Genomic DNA, 22,975 nt, shown 5'->3' on the forward strand with positions numbered 1-22,975 from the left:
CCTTAAATATATATATATTTAAAAAACCTTTATACCCCTCTTTTTAAAATGCGTTTAGCCTATAGCACTCTATCATTTACACCATTTTTCTTGAGAATGTGTTAGGATGACATTTTCTTGGCTATTAAAAAAGGAAACAGTGGCTTTTTCATCGTTCACAGGTTTTCTGTGAGGACTTTATGCTGTGAGCCAGCATACAGCTGAACACAAATACAGGTTTGAAAGATGAATTAGCGCCATAGTTGAAAAGAGATCGTACTCTTTTGCGTTAAGCATAGAATAGATTGTGGTTTCTTATCACATCGTATACATCATGCTCAGTAGGTTTTTGCTTAATTTCTTAGAGTAATTCAGCCTTGCTAAATACGTCATGAAAATGCACAAGCCAGGCACAAAAATCTACCTGCTCCCTATCCCTGTTATTATAATGATTCTAATGGAAAAAATACTCTCACTTAAAAACATAATTTACTTATCATTGGCAAATGGATAAGTAGAATTTTGCAAGAATACGGTAATTGGAAAGCTGATCTCATTGTCTAAAAGGGGAAGAGGTAACAGGGGTGGCTTTATGCAAAAGCTGAAATGCTTCTGAAGCTCTGTTTTGTAGTTGGCAATGAATGCCACAGTTAAAAATATTATGACAATTTCAAGCTTTTGTTTGGGAGTTTTAGTTCCTTGAAAAAAGTCATACAAGAAAAACATGATCCCTAAAAGTGCAAGCCTTGTGCACAGCCTTACTCTTGCATGACCAGTTTGAAAGCAGCGTGCTTCTGCAGAATCTAGACTCAGGTTCGCACTGAATGTTGGTTTAAGGGCTTGAATCGTACAACATTTTCATTTGCCATTGTATACCCTTTTCAGAGAGTCTGTCCTGCAAAAAGAGATGTTTTGTCCATCTCACATTACTCTCTCTCTTTTTTTTTAATTTCTATTTTCTTAGGTTTTATTTTCCGCCCCTTGTTGGCCTCCTCAAGTGGGGTGACCATAGAGACATCTGCTGGCAAAGGCTGGCAGTGGTGCTGTTGTACACACCCATCCCGAGCCCCACTGCTGCAATGTGATTATCCAAAGTTGTCTATTTCTGGCTATAAAGGATAATGTCAGCTAAAACCACTCTTGGATTTTCTCTTTTTAAAAAAAAAAAAAAAAAAAAAAGCTAGTAAAATGCCACTATACTGACATCCCAGACTCATGAAAGATGGTGCTTTGTACTGTTGTGCTTCCTGATCTGTAATAGTTGCAATACCCACATGTAAGCCAAGGATTTTTGGAGTAGTTTGCAATGTACACTGGCTCTGTATTTTGTTGATCCTCTATTCTGGCTCCAAAGGCTAAGCCTTTTAATACTCATTTTTCCCTTTTGAAAGCATTGGTTTCGCAGATTTACTAAATTAGTAATTCATCACTCAGCTATGTTTGTAAATTTTTTCAGTTGCTGGGGATGAACATGAAATAATTGTTGACAGAAATCACTGTGAGCAGGAAGTGTCTTTTCCAGCCCACGGATTTTCTTTTTGCTGTAATGCATTATGTGCCTATGAAACATAAATATATAAAGCATGACACACACATTCCAGCTGATTTACAAACAAATAGTTTGTATTTTGGTATTTTGCTGAATTCAGCAAGGGTTTATAGGAATTTCTGAATCCTTAAGCAATTGAATAAAGTGATTTTTGGAAGGCAAATCAATCCATCAATATTACATGGTCCTATTTTGTTTTTCTTGGAGCATATTTAAAATTGTACATTTGAGGTGTCAAGGTTCAGGAGTCAAGTGCTACATGTGATAAATTAAGCAAAGGTCAGAGGCTATGCAATGCAGTTTCAGAAGATTGTCTACCTCTGCCTTTGCAGCTCATTCATGCTGAAGTGATGCACTATGGGAATTACTACCAAACTCTGCTCTGCAACATCTGCTCTCCCTAAGTGAGTTAGTGCACGTCAGACATCTTTATGTCAGAATATTGCAGTGATGGATGCAGTCTTCAGAAAATGCTGCATAAAAATCTGGTGTGCCGTTCTGGCCATTAAGTGAAATTACTATTTAAATTAATGGCGCTGTCACAGTTTATCTGTGCAAAGAATGAACGCTGATTAGGGTATTAAGTAATTAGCAATTTATCACACTGGAACAAGGTTGATAATAATTAAAGAAGTAATGGTTTACCAAAGAAACTAGAAAGGGAGTCACTTCTTGTTATGTGAGTGAAATCTTGGCTGAAAAATTTAATTCAGTTAAACAAAGATGAGGTTCGCAGTGAAAGAATACAGCCTTGTTTGTTTCAATAGAAAAACAGGTCATTATCAAAATTTTAGTTTGCCTGTCAAAACTCCCTGGAGGCTGTCTGAGTTGCTTATTAGTATTGAATTGAGTAATTTTCTGCATTAATTCTCTACTTAAAATTGGTAGAATCCTAGGACAATTTGGGAAAAGGGTGTGAACAGGAGGAAATATCTACCTCTTGGAGAGCTGGTGATCACATCACAGTTTGATTGCTGTGAATGGAACCAGCCCTGAAAAAAGGTGAAGTATGCAAGTAACGTCACCATTTTTAGTCATTCTAGTGTTTGGGATGAAATGCTCTGAATGCTTTAGCAGGATCATACCCTTAAAGAGTAATTTTCATTATGTATGACTTCCTAAGAGAGATTTGCTGCAATAAATGGCAGTGAGAAAAGTGGCCACTTTTGCATGTGTGTTAAATGCCTACATACTACAGAAATTATGTCGAATACAGACTACTTTGTAGATGTAACAGTATGTCACAGCCTTGCTTTTTTGTGTGATAACTTTCTAGTTGAATTAGTAATAACATTTATTTCATTGCCAATTATAGAGGTGTTTGTAGCATTTGGTTCAGAGTTAAAATTTACCCCTTTCTTTAAATGGTGTGGGGTTCAATGCTGGTATTTCACAGATGCAGAATAATTCATGTGAATATATGGAAAATTACACTGGTTATCATGAGCTTTTCATTTTAAAATAAAATTATTAAAAATAGAAGAAAGACAGTGGAATTAATTTTGGAAGCTTATCAATTCCACTATAGAAATGTAAATTATATTTAGATATTAACTTCTTAAAGAATAATTCTCTGCATTAGATGACCAAAGCTTCACTGTGGGTATTTGGCAAGTCACCCATTCAGTTCTACATACCTAGTATGAACCCCCACTTAAAACATAAAATATAACGTGAAACATTCTGGAATGCTGAGATGCACTATTGGAAGACTGCCCATGTGAGGGGGGATGAATGAGACCTGACTGGAAAGTACATGGAGAAGCTTCCTCAATTTCTACATTCTACAGGAAATTTTCATCAACAGTCTGTCTTCAGCCTGCTGTGCACAGTACCTTGGTATGGTATTTCACAGCAAAGGTTCTTAAAAAAGTTCAGCAATGGTGTAAGTTGATTGTAGGGGATCCCTGTTTTTTCCTCTAATTCTTGATTGTTTTCAGCAGGTCTAGAAGTCAGGACACTTGCTTCAGTCACCTCACGTTTGAATTTAATCTCACTTTAGCTAAATCTGCATAATTCCAGCTGCTGATGGTTTTATGCCAAGCTATATTGCATTCTGAGCGTTTGCCTTTCTTCATCTATTTATTTATTTATTTACTTACATTTCATAGTCAGATTTTTTTTGTTTGTTCGTTTCAGGGATGTTCTGTTGTGGGCAGGAATATGTGAATATGTCAGATACCATATGCTGCTCAGGTTCCAGTGGTGAGTTCCTAGCACATGTTAGAAAGAATGACCAAGTGCCAGTAAAATGCTGTGAGACTGAACTTATTCCAAAGAGCGAAGAATGCTGTAATGGAGTTGGATATAATCCTTTGAAATATGTTTGCTCTGACAAGATTTCAGCTGGAATGATGATGAAGGTAATTGATAGAAAAGCTCTGATTTGACGATGGAAAGAGAAATACACTGTTCATAACTATTTTTCTAAAATAGGAATATAAAAACTCCTGTGTGCATTATTCATTTTCACATTACATCCATATTAATACCGAATGTGTTCACTATGATTGATGTTATTGCAATGAATTCTAAAGGAATTAATAATGATTAGCTGCCTCTGTGAAGTGTTGCCCAGCACTTCAGATTAGTACAGTGGCTAAAAGCTGGCATACTAACAAGACTGGCATGTATAGCCAGCTTCCGTTCTGTGACCACAGTTCCTGATGTTCTTTAAGTGGAAATTGAAATTAAAGTGGCCAGTTCTGAAGTATAAAAATGCTATTACATTTCAATTTGGACAGGCAGTATAACATAGATTCCCCAACCTCCTTAAAAAAAAAAAAAAAAGGCAATTTATATTTTCTTGATGGACTTAATCCTGATCCTGTAGAAAACCAGTGGCAATTTTGGCATAAGTTTCGGCAGTACTAGGATAGGTCTCTGTATAACTTCTAGCAACAATGAGGGTATTATATTTTGGGTGCCTTTCATACCTCATGAGTTATACTGGGGTTTTTTTACTCTATTTTAATATAAGAGTAAACTAAGCACCATAAAGGCTAATTCTGTCTTTTCTAAGAGTGGCCAGTGACTATAGGTATCAGCATGAGACAATTTGGCCAATCTTTCAAAGCTGTAGTCTTGCAACTCCAGTTGAATTCAACAGAAATCTTCAAGAATTAACATCTTGGTGTTATACGTAAGCTGTAAAAATATTGTCAACTGTTATTAGCATTTTTATTTAAGAAAATGAACTTTCAAAGGATGGAAACCCTGTTTATATATCTGTATATTCTTTTATTTAAATATAAATTTATATTTATATTTATATTGAGAGAGAGAGGGAGAAAGTGGGTGGCAGAGAAAGAAAGAGGGTTGGATATTGTGAAATCTACAATATGGAAATCATGTAGATATTGTGGACTTTATCACTAAAGTAAAAAGAAAAACAGACCCCATCCTGCCACATACAGGTGTTCCTGTATCCTTTTCATTCATCTGCTAAGTTAATACACAAATATTTTTTCCATCTTCTCCTTTTCATGTCAAGGTTTTAATGTCATTTCATTTTCAGACTGAATAATTTTCTCCTAGAGAAAATCCAAGTGTTATGATGAGTCAGCTACAGTTTCTCAATGCATTGTATTAGTAGTTCATGCAAGGCAAAAAATGGCTGAGAATAGATTAATGCATTCTGGTAGATAACATGCTAGATCCATGCCTTAGGTATAATGCATAAACAAAGGAAGCACTTTGTATTTCACTTACTTGCAGTAGAAAAGAGATAGCAGTGCTGGCTTTCTGATACGTATAGATTTACTAACATTAAAATGACTGAGATTCTGAGACATATTCTGGAGCTACTTTATATGTGAATCCAATCCATCTATATCCTACATCTTATATTGATATCTATCACAACATAATTTTTGTGAAAGTTTGGGAAATTAAATTAGCTGAAGTTCATAATCAGCTAACAAACTAATTTCAATAGGTGAATTAAGGAAGCATTAGATATAATCTGTTCAGTTTTCCTTCTAAAGTTTGTAGCCTAATGGGCAGAAATATTTGTAGCAAATATTGCAGTATATTTCTTCCTGCAACAACCTATATTTTATGAGAATTACTGCTCTCTAGCTTATGGTTTGGCAAAAATATTATTTCATGAATTTTAATGGAAACTTGTGGATGTTCAGTGTATATTTCTATTTCTGTGAATTGTTCTTTATGGGTTAAATCTTATATCTGCATCAACGTTTGCAGAGGTCCTCTTATTGCAGCAAAACTGCTGTTTAGGAGTGATGTGGTAGAGGACACAATTTATATCACCCATGGATAAGAGTTCTCAGCCTTGACAGCTGCCAAGGAATTGCAGAGAGCCCTCTTGTGTACTTGCCAAGCTGTGTGAGGGGCTGGGAATTTGCTACTGATTTGCCACGGGATATTGGGCTTTGCAGGAGCAGAATGTTCAAATTCTCAGATAAAATCCTGTTCTCATTTAATTATAGACTCTTCTACTTTCAACAAACCCAGCCATTTGGGCTTCCAGTGGTTAAAATTTGTGATGTTTTCATGCAAGGACCCTACCAAAAAAAAAAAAGTGTTTCTTGTAGAAAGGATTATAAAAGCATTAATGACCAAAGACAGTAGACAGGCCAAAGGCTGAAAGGGTCTCCCATATGCTAGAAATATCAACGTACTCCATGTGGCTGCTTGATTTGTATGTTGCATAAAGACAGAGAAATACTAATGGAAGCATTTGTAAAGAAAGGAAGATGCAATAAATATATTAAAATTGTATGTGTATTCCTTAGGTAAAGGAAGAATGCAAGGCTAATATCCTTTGCCCTTTATCTATGGAGGCAACAGCACATTGTGGAAAGTGTGACTTTGATCCTAGGGAGAATATTTGTGCATGGGTAAAAAGTTCACAGAGTGCTACAGAAAAGGAGATAAAGGAAGGTGTGTGTCCAGCTGAAGAGGAGAGTGTCTACACAGGAAGCCCAAACCAGTATTCATTTACAGGTAAGGAAAAGTGGCATATCAGATTGGTGATTTGCTAGTGTATTTAATTTACTCTGGAGAAAAAGATGTCCTGAATGCTATCAAGTATTCTAATTAAATGTGAAGCAATTGTAGTGAAGTATCATTCTTTAAGAATTAATCTGTGAATCAGAACAGTATCTTCAGGGAAATGAAATGAGAAGCAAAAAGTTCAATGAATACATAAGGTCTAAACCTGCTTTATCAAAAGTTGATAGAAGTAATGCTATATCAGAAAATGACACTGACTAAAGGAACAACTTCCATATCTATCTGTCTTTAAACACAGAAGTAGTCCCATAGGCACAGAAAAGAATAAGTTATTCTGTATTTTGATAAGACTGAGTTGATCCGTATGTAACTTTCTTTTTCTAGACCAGAACCTGGAACCTTTTATCACATATGAGTATAGAGTGGCTGCTTGGAATAGCTATGGAAGAGGCTTCAGTGAAATTAGCAGAGCTGTCACTAAGCAAGATGTGCCACAGGGTGTAAGTCCACCAAAATGGGCCAAAGTGGATAATCGGGAAGACATGATACTTCTAAACTGGGAGGAACCACTTCAACCAAATGGTATTGATATATGTTAAAAAAACAGTATGTTGTATCATTCAACTAACAGTGTTCCAAAATCACAAAACATTTCTTAATCACTGGGACTGAAATACATGTATTCCTAAACTCTACAAGAATAATTTGCTTTAGGTTGAGATAATTTTCATTGCAAGTAAGAGTAGAGTCTAACTTCACAGAAGACAGTTTAGTATGTCTCTAAGAAGTGCCCAGAAGCCTCTTTTGAGAACAGTTGTAATAGTAATTGGCAAATAAGATAATTACAATCATGTTACAAAATATTTGGGGATTCGCGGGACAGGGTGGGTGATACTCATGTTTCTTTCAGGATATCTTGCTTACAATTTTCAAACAGTGAGAAAACTTGGAATAGCTCTCTTAAAAAATGAGAAATACTGAGATGTTGATGTAGAGGTTGAGGACAGTAGCTGGTAATTGACATTAGCCATTTAAACAGGATGATTGTCTGTTGCAGTGGTCGCCTAGAGGTTTCGTTTAATATTTTCTATGTGCAGAGTAGATTATTATAGTATACCATCACACAGGATTTCTCAGCTAACTAAAGGGAAAACTTTCTTTCTGCAATAGGTCTTATTATTCACTATATCATTCTCCGAAATGGAATTGAGCGTTTTAGAGGAACAGAAATGAGCTTCACGGACACAAGTGGTGTCCAGCCATACCAAGAATATTCATACCAGCTGCGAGCCTGCACTGTTGTTGGTTGCACAGACAGCAGCAAGGTTGGTGAATTGGTCTTTATGGAACTGGTGCCAGAATTTTATCAGCCAGTGTGGTAACATTAAAATGCTTTTGGAAAGGTGTAATTTGAAGACATACTGATTATTGACTAAGTGAAAAACATCAATAATCTTATTTAGATTCAACTACTGACAGGTGATTATTTGGAACCTAAGGTTGATACAAGCAAGCAGCAGAAGAAAGCAGTATCTCAGTCTTGGCAAAGCTGAAATTGCACTGTAGGAACTGACGTTTGTTAAAAAGAAAGCTATACATGATAGAATAGAGTAAGGAATATTAAAATGCACTTTCTCTAAGCCTTGAAATTAAATCTTTGCTTCTCACTAGGAGGTCTATAGCCTCTTCTTCCTTGGTATTTCTTAGTTTATCTGCTTTAGCTCTAGTCTATCAATTTGTTCAACAACCTTCTTACACTGAGCCTCCTTTTACTATATTACCCTTCACTAGTTTTCCATGTCTGCACCTGCTTCAGGCTTTACACTCCCTTTCTGTACAACCTGCCTCTGCTTCAGTTTTAAGCAAACAGAATCTCTTCCCTCCCTTTGTCCCTGCTTCACTTCCTTTTGTATCACTTTGAATCACGGATGCCTTTCACCAGTATTACTATTTAACTAGCTCTAGTTTCTGTTCTGCAAAGTACCTGCCTTATTCATAATTTGGAAAAACTATTTAAGTTTTTTTCACGATAATATTCTTGCCTTTATGAAAATTAATTTCTAGGACTGTGAGTGTAAGGTCTGTGGGGCAGAAGTGGGGAATAATGACTGTGCTTTGTAATTATAATATCTACAGGATTAAAAAGTTGATTCTTTTTTTTCAGGTTTTTAAATGTTTTTCTTATGGGTGGAAATCTCAACCAAAAGTATAAGAAAAGAAACACTAATGCAAAGGGATGGAGATAGGCACATAGTCCTCTACCTGCACACAAAGCTGTGGTCTGGAAGCTATGTAGGCAGAGTTGCTGCAACCATTGGCCTGAACCAATAAATCCTGCTTACTTCACTTGCCTGTAATTAAGGAGTTTACTGTTGCAAACACTGAAGTCTGCGAGTAGGGACTGATTCCACCAAATGCACTAAGACAATATATTATGGAGGGCACATTTTATATTACAGCTTAATATAAATACTTTATGGTGGTAATAACAGAAAAAGAAAAGTGATTCTCAAAGAGAGAAAGGTCTGACTCACTTATTAAACCAGTGTAATTTGGAAATACCTCTGTAGGAGATGGTAGAGATGTGTCAATAGAAAATTAGCTTTTTCCTTTTTCTTCTTTTTTTGTAGAAAGAGTTTAACAAGTGCAAAGTTATTCTATCTTTCAAAATTTTTGGTTTCCTTACAAAAATATGGAGTTGCAAATAACTACAATAGAGTTCAGATTGCATGGGATATATGGAGGCTTAGCCCCATGTTTACTGCTGCTTAAAATATATGAAATCAGGCAGTTAAAATGCAGAGACACTGACAAACCATATGGAAGAGAGTTATCAAGAGTTTTCAAGCAATACAGTTTTTGTTGTTTCACCCTGTGCTATACACTGCAGCTAAAACGTGGCGAACCTGTTGTGATAAATTGTAGACATAGACTTATGTAATGTATTCAAGGTCAGATTTCATTGTGAAAAAGGAGGAAAAAAGTAACTAGTTCTCCAGGCCCTTGGTAATGATATGCCAGCCCAAACAACATTTTAAAACAAAAGTGACATTCTCATTGATCATGGTATCTAGTGTACTATTACATTAAATTGCTGTTTAATTCATATGTCTTCAGGTAGTTGCAGTCACTGTCCAAGGAATCCCAGAGAGTGTTCAGCCACCAGACGTCAGTGCTTTGAACTCAACAGCGTTACATTTAAGCTGGATTGCACCCAAGAAACCAAATGGTATCATCAGAGAGTACCAGATCAGTCAAGTAGGGAAAGGACTTGTATACACTGATGCTGCAAGCAGAATGCAGCACACACTATCAGGTATGGAGGCAGAGCTCTCTGACAGGCTAATGTCTCGTCCTTAAGATATAAGACAGTATTAACATATTAAAAATGCTACTTGACAGTAACTTTTAAATCCCCAGTACTGTTCAGAGTTTAGAGTGCTTTATCATGACTTTACATATCTTAAATTTTTTTTTTCAATTCTTTCATTTCTGGCTGTTGTTTGTTAAAATATTAATAGATTTAATTTCAAAATTTTAAAATAAATTTATCCAGCTTGATTCAAGATGCATGCTTTGTGGTGTGCTCAAGGTCTCAGATATTCTGCGTAGGCTTTCCATTCCTTCACAGAGATTCAACTCTCTCTTTTACTGTCGTTAATGTGCAGTAATGCAGTTGAAGTCACTAGTACTGCTGTGAATGTGTAGCAGTGTAGGAGCAAGAAGGATCCAGTACTTTATGCCTGAGATAATAAAAAGGAAAGGAAGACAGAAAGGGAAAGATCCTGGATTCTGTTTATAATCTTATATATTGCCTATAGCTATTTTCTAAATACTTGGTGAAATTTCAGTAGTGTGTGTGTGTATCTGAAAGAAGCTTTAGTCAAGGGATTTTGGGGGAAGGTTTGACTCAGACCTCAAATGTATTATTTTCACGTATTCAATTTTTAGTTATATTTGAAAGTTACACTGAAGCAAAAATATTCTTAGGAATGTTTCTGTTAAACCAGGAACATAAGCATTCTGGGATATCTCTTTCCACTGTTTGACCTCAGGTTGCTCATCAAATTCTTGTATCTATGATTTTTAGGAATTCATAAATACATTAATTTTTCATTTTTTCCCCCCACCCAAGTAGGAAACTTAGAGATTCATATTCTATACATACCATATGATAGCCACCCAAAGAGTAGAAGTTCACTTAGGGCACATAAAACCTATACAGCATGTATGGCACAATCAGCCACCCCTCAAAGCGTGAGTCCTGAGTCAGAGTGGATCCCTTAGTGCTTTAAAAGAGTTTTTCCTTGCTGTAGTCACTCAGGAGTAAAGGATTGCTGTCCCTCTGACAATATCATGCTCAAGTGTGAAATTCATCAACTGTGTATTATGCCTGTCCCCATATTCAGTGCTTCTGCACATGAGATATTAACTAGAGTATGCCAGTTGATGGTACATATTTTAGAATTGCTCTTGTAAGTTTATACTGTAAAGAACACCTACCAACAAGGAATGATTTAGCAAACCCATTGAAAAATAGTTCTCGTGCTCCCACTTCCAGTTATACCTCCGGAGTAACTGAGATTTTAATGCAAAGAATACTGTTTTTCTTACCAGTTGGAAGGGAGAGGAAATGAAATTACCTCCTGAGAAACAAGGATCTTTTTTCCTCTTGTGTGCCTATTCTGCTAAGCCACTGTCCAATGCTGCCATGTTAAGCCAGGAGTGAAATAAGTGATCGTTCCTCCTGACGGTCATAATCAAATCTTGTGCTGTTTTCTGCAGGAGCTTCATTGGATAATAATGTGGAATTCACGGCAGTGATTTAGCAATGTGGATAATTATTGCTTTCTAAATTAAAAGAATAAGATAAAACAATCAAATTTATTTCATGCATAATCTCAAATGTTTGAACTGTTGTCTTATCCCCTGTGGATGTATGTTTTGAATTTCCCATCTTCCTTGGTTTTATTTTTTTTTTTTCTTCCCAAAACTGTCCGCTTTTCCCTGAGCAACATTAATGAAGTTGTAGCATTAGTATTTCTTGAGACTTTGAATCTAGGGTCTTGGAAATAACAGACGAGAAGGATAGCACCTTGCCACTGCACCATTGTCTTGCTGCTTATTTTTAATTACATCAAAGCTTTGGAAACATGATCCCACAAATGCTTTGTGGGAATAGTGGTGAATGTGCTCATCACGTGAAATCCATAAATTGCTTATAATCCTCTCAAGATGTTAAAAAAAGCATTAAGTAATTGAAGACAGGAAGTCCTCAGTTAATTATTTAGAGGTGTTATCAATGCTTTAAGCAAACTGAAGCATTTTCTGCTATCTCACTGAGTTGAATGCCACTGGGACCTAGGGGCAGCAGCCATCATCTTCTCATATTCTCTAATGCAAACAGCACATGGCAGCTTGTCAATAAAAGACCTTTTTATATCATTTATTACTGAACACTTCCACTACCCTGTACAGAACAATTTGGATGACAGTTATGGCATTGTTTCACTTTGTGTTACTACTACTTTACAAATGGGCCTGCTAATGCTTTGCAGTGGGGGCCAGGCAGAGGGTAAGACTGAAGAAAATAATTAGGTGAATTGTAAAAGAAAGCTGAGAGTGCCCTCTTCAGCAGCAGCAGGTGGGTTTATAGCAAAGATTCTTCTCAACTCCCCCTTTTTAATACACTAAAAAAAATATCCCAAGTAAGAGGCTTTATCGAGAATTTGTGGGATCATCTTTAGGTAAAAGCCAAGCAAGATCACTGATGTTTATTTCAGTAAAAGAAACAATATTAAGAAATACTTTATGAGTGAATTGTTTTAAATTCTTTCATCTGAACATATTCTCCATTTCAGGGTAATGAAAACTGAAGAGATACAGAAATGTTGCCACTGGTCAACTCTTATCTCCATGCAGCACTGAATCATTACTAATATTTATCTAAAGGAAACTCTTGGGGGTGGAGGGGTTGTGTGAGGCTGTGGTCAGCAATCTGACATCCTTCTGAGTAAAATTCCCGTGGCGCGGCCCAGAAGCGTTATCCTGGGAGCTAATTAATGACCTTGCCGGAGCCATACCCACAAATGGAGACAAAGAGTATCAGAAGGAATTGATTTGGCTAACAGAACAATGCATTCTTAAAAAACGGTGTTTCACAGCCTTTTGGCAAATGACAAATGCTGCAATAACAAAATAGATTGCTAAGTTAAAAAAAAAAAAAAAAAAAGAATTAAACCTCCCCCACAATAATACACCAAAAAAGAAAAGGAGAGAAGTATCCCCTAGTGAACAATCAAGTAGAGAAATTGGAAAAGCAAAATGCGTTTATGTTTCAAGATTATCTTACTTGTTATTTTTATTTTATTAATCACATACATAGATTTGCACAGAGCTTTCCAAAGCATGTATAAGACAAGGGGTTTAATGCAAAGCTTTAATAATCTAGGTAAAAATCTGCTGTGACTGCTCCATATATGACTAGAGGTTTCAGCTATCAGAATTTCACCAATAAATTTAGTGAAACCATGTGCTCTTTTTTAATGCTCATTTTTCTCTTTAAAGTGTAGTTGTAAATGAGTATTGCTTTATTATGCATGTTTCCTTTAAAAGTGAACATGACTCCCTTTAGGGGAATTCAAGTAATTTGTTGCCACAGTAATCTTTTCTATCCTGAAATGTTAAATACTTGGCTTTCCTCCATGCCTTTGCCTCTCTCTAGTCTGCAACTGTCATTTTCTCCCTTCTTACTTTTATACGCAGTGTTCTGATGATTTTTCTTCTCTTCCAGTTCATGATTAGGTTACAGCCAGGGCTGTCCCTCTGAGTCATCTCTTTATTTTCTCTCCTTCACGTCTTGTTCAATTTGTAAGCAGCCTACATGTCTTCCATTTAGGGTTTTACCTTTCTACATAATTGTTGCTTATTCTTTCTCTCTCTTTGTAATACATTTTAATTAAAATATCTTCGTACTGGGTATAAGCAAGGATTTGTTTATAAACAAAGATCTTGCCCAGATCTTTTTTTCTTGTCACAGAATCGCATGGTTCTTGAAGTAATTACAATTAGGCACATGAGCTACATCAAAAGTATGTTATTAAGGTCACAAAGCCATGCACTTAAAAATTGACCTGCACAATACGTATGAATTGACCTGTATAATCCTAATTCAGCCTCTTTCACACAAGCAGTCTGCATTACACAGTACTGTAGTCATTTGTATGTAGGGTTACTGCCTCATTCAGTCCACAAGCTGTACCTCTTCTGGGGAGGAATAAAATGGGAAAAAAAAAAAAAAAGGGGTGGGGGGTGTGCTCCTGTATGTAGGACTGCTGCCTCAGCTTTTGCTGTGTTTGGTAGGTTTATTCCTACTGGGAATCTGGGTGTAGATGGGCCTAATTCTGCCTCTGCCCAGAGCTAAATTTCGTTTCTGCTCAGTGGAAGTCAAGGAGGTGCAAGCCCAAAGTTTGTGTGAATGTGGAGCACAGCGAGGGAGGCAACAGGGATAGTGCCAACCCAGAGGGATAAAATGTGGATCGCTGAGGAGCTGGCGGCACTGGCTGCCAGAAGAAAGGAGAAGGGGCAGTGTCCTGGGAGGATGGTCAAGCGGCAGCACACAGGGCGGCCTAGCTGCTGCAGGGCGCTCCCACATCAGCTCGCTCTCAGCTGCTGCCAGACTCCCCTGGGGCCTTCCCCCAGCCCTGCCCACAGACCCAGGACCCCATTTCAGCCCAGCCTGCTGCCCTCAATCCCTGCTGGCAGCTGTGCTGGCCCTCAGCTCCCACCCAGCCCTGCCCAGTCGGGCCCACCTGCACCCGGGTCTGTGTCCTGGCCCAGCCCCAGCCCCAGGGAAGTGCCTGCGGCTGGGGCTGCCCCCGGCCTGCCCTGCTCCCCAGCTGGGGCAGTGGGACAGGCCCTGGCAGGTCTCTTGAATCCTGTGGGATGCCGGATTAGAAAGCTACAGGGAATGAAGCGTGGGATGGCACGGAGGAGAGACTGTCTCTGGATCAAGGCAGTTGGCTTCTGTCATCGAGGGCGTTTATACCTGTTCAGACTGTTGTACTGAGGAAGGCACATTCACAGCTTGTCACAACCATGTCATCTTCATTTTCTGGACACCCTGCCTGAGACCTGGGACCTGCATTTCCTGAGCTCTTGGAGCTGCAGCTGAAGGTACCAGTTGTGCTCAGATACATAAAGTTTTGCATAACACCAGGTACTCTGACAGCCAGGTCCCAGACATCCCAAATGGCCTTCTGGCAGGTCCAGGGAGGTTTTTTTTTTCTCAGTCTCTCTGAGTCAGCCTCCTGTTTCTGAGAGAGAGAAATCTTTCTGGGTTTTTTGTTTTGTTTTCATTATTCTTCTGGTACTGTATTAAGCCATTTCAATGCTTAGCTGGTTGGTGTTAGTGAAGCAACTGTGTGCTCCAGGGGTAGACACTACAAAAAAGTCTCAGATTACATGCAGTTAGGCACGCCAGAGACCACATGTTGGAGGGAATTTTAGGAGGTCAATTTGTATCGTACAGTGTCCTAACACTGGGATTTCCTAGTTTATGAGTGTTCAGTTTTGCAATCTTAATATTTTCACAGAGTTTTTGTCTATAATTTCCTGCTTCTTGTTGCACTGTTTGTCCCCTTTTCACTCAGGAACTTTTTTTTAATATATTATGAGGTGTTAACAAGAGGGTCCTTGAAAACATGCGAGAGAGAGGTTTTCAGTGTCCGTGCCTGGTAATATCATTTTTAAGATCAACTTTGAGAAACACCCAAAAGAGTAGTTTAGCAAAGACCCTGTAACCTGGGCTGGAGCATGCTCTGTGAGGCAGTCTGATCAGCAGTTAAAGCTGAGCTCTGAGGCGTTCAAGATATGCTCACAGAGGTCTGCATCTTTAACAATTTAACTGTAAGAATCCTTTAATGCGTGTACAGAAATGGCTATTTTAAAAGCTTAGTATCTTAGCCAAATTTTGGGTACAATTTTATGAGGAGTCCTAAAGTCAAATTCTTAAGCTGCAGGCAACTTGATGTCAAATCTGAAGTCATTGACACACAGCACAAGGATGTTTGAAAATTTCCAAGGAAAGGTCAAAGCAGTATATTCTCTTTTAGTCTCGTTCAAGGATGTCCAGCATAGAAGGTTTGAGCTGAAAAAATAGATTTTAAAAAATTACAAGTAACTAAAATTAATATCTTGTAATGGGGAGGGCTTGGTTGTCAGTCCTGCTTCTAACTGCTTTATAGCATTTATAATAAAATCTAACAAATAGGAAAAAATAGGGGGAAAATGTTGAACAAATAGAAGTTGGGAAGGAGGTGGAAACAAGTCTTTGGACTTGTTTGCAATACAGTAGAAGATTTCATGTTCAAGTAAGAGAGTATTTTATTATCTTTTCTTATTGTTGCAAATATATTTGTAATAAATTATCAAAACATTACAGGGTCTTCAGCTTTTCAAGTCCAAAACTCTAAGCAATTACACTTTAAGGTGCTTATCTGTTGGAAACCTTTGAAATTCTACGGCCGTTACCAGTGATGGAGATATGCCAAGAATGTTTAGGTGCTTTCCAGTTAATTTTTAACTGTTTTGTACAGACAGAAGTATAGTTTAAAAAATCCAGTGGAACAAAAAAAAAAAAAAACCCCAAAACCAAAACCAAACAAAAAACCCAACCAAACAACCAAACAAAAAAAACCTACACTGTAGAAACTGGGTAAATTTTCAGATTATAATCTGGGCTGAGATCTGGACTCTTGTTACTACACTGCAAGTGCCCTCTAAGTGAATTGATTTGAAGCTAATTCAGATATGTGTATATGAGGGGCATAGATCCATTGCAGCATAGACATACATTCAATCCAAATTGTTTTGTCAGGTCTTTTTAACTGGTAGAGGATATATATCTAAATTAGCAAGAATTCACCATTTCAGTATTATTCAGATGTAAAATAAGAATGGTTCATATTTTATGTTTACAAAAATTATTAAAAGTTAACTTTAAGTCCGCTAACTTTCTATGTAGTGATACAATTCTTGGGATGCCTGATGTCAACATGTCAGTCTAACCTCTGTTTGCTCTTTCTAGGTCTGCAGCCATATACTAATTACAGTTTCGTGCTTACTGCATGCACATCTGTTGGGTGTGCTTCTAGCCAACCACTTTCAGGTCAAACTTTACAAGCTGCTCCTCATGGTAAGGGAAAAATACATTCTTATAGAACTGCAAAGAGATGGTCATATGGGCTTGTATTTTCTGATGTTTTAACAAGGTGCAAAACTCCACTATCATCCATCAAGCTATCATATATAAACCTACACAAGAGAAACCATCTCTCTTGGAGTATTTGTATCTTATTCTTTATACTGACTGTCTGGCACTGCATTTCTACTTTCTTTTTGTGACAATTTCCCCAAGTTCATCTTTAAGTAAGTCAGTGAGTTTAGACTTAGCAGATGTGTATTTTTTTAAAGCACAAATGAATATGCAGAGACAACTGGGCTTATAAAGGCTGCAGCCTTCAGCCTTGTCCTCCATTAATCTGTACCTTGTCTAGTTGGTTGCATTTTATTTAGGATAAATACAGAAAGTGTGTTAAATTTTGTCATTCTCTCTGGCAATGTTTTATGCTTTCATTACATTGCTGAAAGCAACAGCACAAACTGTGGGAAAGGAAAAAAAACCTTTATAGTTGTGTCACAAAATTAAAATAGTGTAATCATGGTGTTAATAGGGGTATGGCCAAAACCTCATCATATCACAGTCAGCTCAACGGAAGTGGAAATATACTGGAGTGAACCTAAGAAACCCAACGGACTCATTACTCAGTATCGATTATTTCGTGATGGAGAACAGATTTTCCTGGGTGGCAGTACAGACCTGAATTTCACAGATGTTAACCTGCAGCCTAACAGTAGGTAAGGCATGTTAAAAAGCCCTGGTAATATGTGAAAGGTGTTTATAGTATATGTATGTGTGTTTGTGAAACGTACAAAATGTAAGTTACTCTTTTAATAAAAGAAAAATCTCTTACAATATTACTTAATTACTGAAAAATTGGTAGAGCACTTTTAGGAGGCTTCCAAATGTTGGAAAGCCTTTAAAAAAGGACTTCTCCTTTTTTCCTTTTTTGAGACTAGGTCATTCTGATTCAAAGAGGGGGAGCCTTTTTTTTTTTTTTCTTCCCCCTTGACTTCTTGTTGTTGGCTCATTGGTTGTTCAGGTTTTTTTTTTTCCCCTCATGGAATATACTTAGAAAAATTTAAGTCTTTATATGGCAGACAGCACTGCACATGGTTTATAATGTTTCTGTGCATATTGAACATACTGGCTGAAAAGTAGCAGCTGCTGATATTTTTATAGAGGCCATTCTGAAATTGGTTTTGACACTTTCTGAGTCAATGTGAATTTTAGTATTAAAATTATTATTATGATAAGTAAAGAGTTACTTTTCTCACACTAAGAAAACTTAAAGGTGAAAATCTTCACTAATGCAGTGTTTGTAATACCCTTTGTATAGTCTATTCACTTTAAATTGGTGGAAATGGAAATGTTCTATTACTGATATGCCTAAAGCTTCTAACCATAGTGTCTACTGATCTTTTTGTGTTTGCGCAGATATGTTTACCAGCTGGAAGCCAGTACTTGGGGCGGCAGCAACACTAGTGATAAATATGTTATACAAACACCAGTAGGAACACCAGAGAAAATTCATGTCCCATATAATGTCACAGTAATTGATGCATATTCTATATTTCTAGCTTGGGATGTGCCAGGTAAAAATGTATTTCTATGTAGTACTTTGTAGCAAAATGAAAGGATGGAAAAATTAGTATATTCAGGCAGGCAGCTGAATCATTCTGGTATTTTTATTCTTCATATTTGGTTTTAGTGTTTGTGCGATTTAAATAACCAGTATCTAAAGCTGCTGTTTTCTAGAGACATATTATTTTAATAATATTGACCTATATACTTGACATGGGTATTGTGAGGATTAGCTGATCAAAAATCCGTATGTTAATTTGATCTTGTAAACTATTATTGAGTGCAAGTATTATGGAAAAAAAACCAATCACACTGAAAATAAGTTTTCCCTTCTGTTCAGACTAACCTGCGTTATTGACAGGGAAACCTGCCAGCCTTTTGGGTTGATGATGTCTTGATAGCTATCCTGGCAATTACGATGTCCTGTTGTCCTGCACGTATACAATGTTGAGCTCCTGTAACAAAAGATGTAAGAGTGTGACACACAGATCCTGTGCTAGCTTTGTAAATTTCATTCGCCAGAGCACCATAGTGTTATATGGACATGTTACCTTGTAGGAGGGTGGGTCAGCAAAGGCCTAGAAATATTTTTCCTCTTGTTACACTTCTCCTGAACATCACCAGGTTGCCTTGGCCTGCTACAGAGGTAGGCTAAGAAGGATAATTGAATAATAGCATCTTTTTATATGAGAGACTGCGCTCTGTTTCATTAATATAGATCATAACTTAAGTGATTGGTGTACTTTACTGATGTTATAAAGATGATATGCTGTAGTTATTGTGGGACAATGAGAGCACTGTACATGAACAATTTTCTGTCTAGTGTAGTTCATCTCCAGCAAGGTGTTTTCCAGTTTCTAGGTATTGTTTTTTTCAGTTAAAATAAGGTCAATTTTTTTAGAAACTTCAGATGTTTGCGTATTGCAATAACAGCAATATGTGTTTTATCAATGAACTCAGGGAATTTTTTGACGTCTCCTCTTCCTAATTATTTAGAATGTTCTTTCCTTGCATAGCAGTCACAGTAGAGTCAATCGGCATTAAAAATAAAGTCACCTAGAAAAAGTATTTTGCCTTCAAGGCTGGGATCGCAAGTACTGTGGCAGTGCTTAGCAGCGTTCACCCTACCCATTTAAGCAATGATTAATAAATCTATAATACCCTGAGCTGTCAATCTTTTAGTTTTCAGAAGCACAAAATCCATTATAGAAATGCTATAATATATGAAAAAGATTAAAATCTTAAATTAAACTTTTCCCCCTACTGCCTGAAAGGATTTAGAACCCAGCAGAAGGCAGGTGAATTCAAATGGCATATAATCTACAGTTGGTTTTATTGGAAAGTGACTCATGCTGTATTATAGTTTTTATAATAAATATAATTTAAGGTACAAAATACTCAACAACATTACAAATAGATTTAAAACACAAGAATATACTGGAATAGTGTAGGCTTGTGAAGAGTTTCCCAGAAAAGCTCGTCCTTGTTGTTCTAGACGTTTTCTTTTCCAGCTGCTCAAATTCCTGTTACTTGCAGTAGGTTACAAGCCTGCAAGGAGAATCAGGCTCTGTGTAGTACATTTGGTTATGTTGCAGTTAAGATTGTGCATACAAAGGTTCATGTATTCCTGAAACCACACGATTAGAGGAATGAGGAGGAGGCTGGACATTATGGCTCTGTAGAGGATGCAAGGTTGATGTATTCACATGGCTGTAGGAATCATTCTCCTCAGTCAGGGGAAGGCACATGTCCTTCTTCCTGGGTACTGGGACGCACCTTGAACACTTATCTCACTTTTGTGTGTATGTGGTGACTCAGTCACTTCCTCTCTGCCTTCTCGTTGTGGGGCCAATTATTTAAGTTTTTAAGTATGAATAAGGGATTGTTTTTCATACAGTGCCCCTGTTAGGTAGACAGGAAAGCAAAACTTGCTGTTCCTTTTATTATAGCACCCTGCATGCAGAAGCATAGGTGTATGCAGAAGCTAGGAAATTAATTCTTGACCCCTTCATAATCCTGCTTCATGCTCATTCTGAGACCTTTGTGCTCCTCGTGTTTTTTTCCCAAGAGGAAGACTGTGGGGGATGCAGGTGGAGGCTTGTTTTGGGGGTTCTGATCTTCTGGAATGGCATACATCCCATTGACAGGTCCTATGCATGCAGATGCCAGCTTGGTAGGATTAGCCTAAAGAGTCTACAACTTTTTATCCTTATTTATGTCATTGTACATGGAGTAACTTTTTTTTTTTCTGATCTATTTTTTTCTGTGTATAAATCCTTGTTTCACAATAGGCTATATTGAGATAATAGAGGTTTCTCTTATAAACCCAGAATGCAGCGTTTGTTATAAGGATTGTCAGGCTTGGCAGTCAGTCTTGGACGAGACAGTTGTTTTAATTGGTATAGTGTCCATGAAAAAAAGTGCTTTTTATTAACCAAGTTTTGATGAGAGGGTAGTTGATCATAGTGTCTTCTTGTCTGTGGATATCAGGGATGCTTTGGCATTCTATCTTATCGGCTGTAATAAATTTGGGTCAAATAATCACCCTCAGGATTAATTAAGGACATCATATTACACAGACCTTCCTTTTGGATGGCTTTAATTTTAATGTTTCAACATCTGTAATGTATCTAAATCTTATGACTTTATAGATATGTAGCATTTCAAAACTCCTGACTTAGCTAAATAGCAATGTGGCCGAGTAGTGGTTAAAGTGATGGATTCAGAAAAAATATTTGACACACCTCAGTCACTATGGAAAATAGGACTTTATTTTCTGAAATAGGTATCCCATTATCTTGTGTTGTATTGCCTCAGTGCACAGACCTCAAAGGTACGGTACATTTCACTGATACGCTACAGAAGGATATGTTACAATTATTATGGAACAACTATTAGTGCCATGGATAGCAGCAGAAAAGCTGAATGGAAAAAAACCCACCACATAATTCTCCCAAGGCATATCCATAAATGTTATTGATAGGTAGGCAGGTAGCTATCATGCATTTCAACTCATTGACAACCCCACTGGTCCTCACTGGGGCCCTGATTCTTCTAGATATATTCAGTTGCTGCTGGTGATACCATGAAAGCTGAACATACTCAAAAGAGGATCCTGTCCTCTGCTGCTGGGTTACTTGCTTCATATGTTAATGATCATCTGGATTAAAATGTCTTCTTTCATTGTGTTGTAACAGTCTACTTCATCCACCTCTGGGTTTGCTTATCAATTAGAATGAAAGTTGTGTAACATGTCTGGATTCCTACTTTATTCTTCTTGAGATCAAATTTGGTATTTGAATGACATTTATTTGTCTCCTAGCTTTGTCTCTTAGCTTCCCCAGCTAACCCGGTTTCTCCGTTATTGGTGGCCTAACAAATTGTTCTGACTTTTGCTAAGCCAATGTTACATTTCCTCATTTTTGTTTTCTCATGTAAATTATTGTTTGCTCCACATCACTGTAGGACAAGCTTTTCAAGCTCAATGTCCAAAGTTCTGCATCTTGAAAGCAGGCAGCATCTCCAGCTGTTACTGTCTTCAGAGTCTTGTTGGGAAATACTTGATACAACCAGAATGAGATATATGGATATTTGAAGCTTAATGTAAATACTTAATCTCAGGAAGCCAAATAGATTGTTTTATTTTGTGAAGTTAAATATTAAAATACAACTTTACTCTTACTTGTTTTTAATACAAGATGTGACACTGTTATTTTGTTTACTATAAGTGAAACGGTTCAACTATTTTGCTTTAATTGTGATTGGGTTTCACATCATATTAAACAATTTTTCAGCAACTGACTTCAAACAGATTTTTGGTGACCAGTCTGTAAAACAGACTGTAGCTTTTTTTCCCCCCAATTCTAAGCATGTTGTGCTGCAAATTCTATTTTTGACCTACCCTAGTTTTGAAGTACACAGAGCCGTCAACCCTAATTTGCAGTTTTGCACAGAATTGTCCATTAAATGTTATCCAAATATGCCCACAAAAAAACAAGGTTCAGTTTGATTGACTTGTCCCATTGCAAAATGTGCACCTGCTGTGAAATGAAGTCGCAGAGAAAAAAAGTGGAATAATTTAACTTTTTTATTTGTAAAGATAATCAGGGTTTTTCTGATTACATCTTAACTTCATAAATGTTAAATAACCTATCAGCATCTAGTTGTTGTAAATTATGAAAAAGAGTATTGCTGGGAATATTAACCAACTAAATCCTTGTTCTTTAGTGAACATGAAAATGTGTTATGGCAGGTTGTCATTGTGCTCATGGTAACTTTGACACCAAATAACAAAACTGCCATTTACACTTAGGGTAAATTGGTTCACTTGTGCTTTTACGGTTCCTTTTATTCTGACATAAATTTATGAACTCTGGAACTAACCAAGTCGTGTGGTTTCCCAGCTGACTGTAACAAATATGCCCATTTTGTTTCCTTCAGTCATCAGAGCACAGAAGGTAGTAGTTTCAGACTGGGTGCAGATGCTGAAGGCTATTCTGGAAGAAAGGGGTTTTTTACAAGTTTCTGTGTTGTATGAGTATATATTTTTTATTTTTCAGATTATAAAGCAGACCTTTGATCTTACCATTCAACAAATTTCATCAAATTGTAGAAGGATTTCCATTGGATATTGGAATTTTTCAGGATGTTTACTTGGTTTTATTTACAATTTCATGTTCACTTGAGAGTATTTTTTCTCCTGAGCA

The 22,975-nt window shown here is 37.1% G+C and overlaps 1 protein-coding gene across 1 annotated transcript in view; it reads left to right on the plus strand.

Moving 5' to 3' along the window:
• The window catches only part of USH2A (usherin), a 395,016-nt gene that overhangs the window by 308,049 nt on the left and 63,992 nt on the right, over positions 1-22,975 (plus strand). The window contains 8 exon segments of the mRNA XM_030034435.1: positions 3,668-3,891; positions 6,286-6,496; positions 6,890-7,087; positions 7,676-7,830; positions 9,623-9,821; positions 16,593-16,700; positions 17,239-17,422; positions 18,123-18,280. Coding sequence (XP_029890295.1) covers positions 3,668-3,891; positions 6,286-6,496; positions 6,890-7,087; positions 7,676-7,830; positions 9,623-9,821; positions 16,593-16,700; positions 17,239-17,422; positions 18,123-18,280 — 1,437 coding nt within the window.

The sequence above is a fragment of the Aquila chrysaetos genome, chromosome 13 (assembly GCF_900496995.4).
Source record: "Aquila chrysaetos chrysaetos chromosome 13, bAquChr1.4, whole genome shotgun sequence".
NCBI classification, from domain to species: Eukaryota; Metazoa; Chordata; class Aves; order Accipitriformes; family Accipitridae; genus Aquila; species Aquila chrysaetos.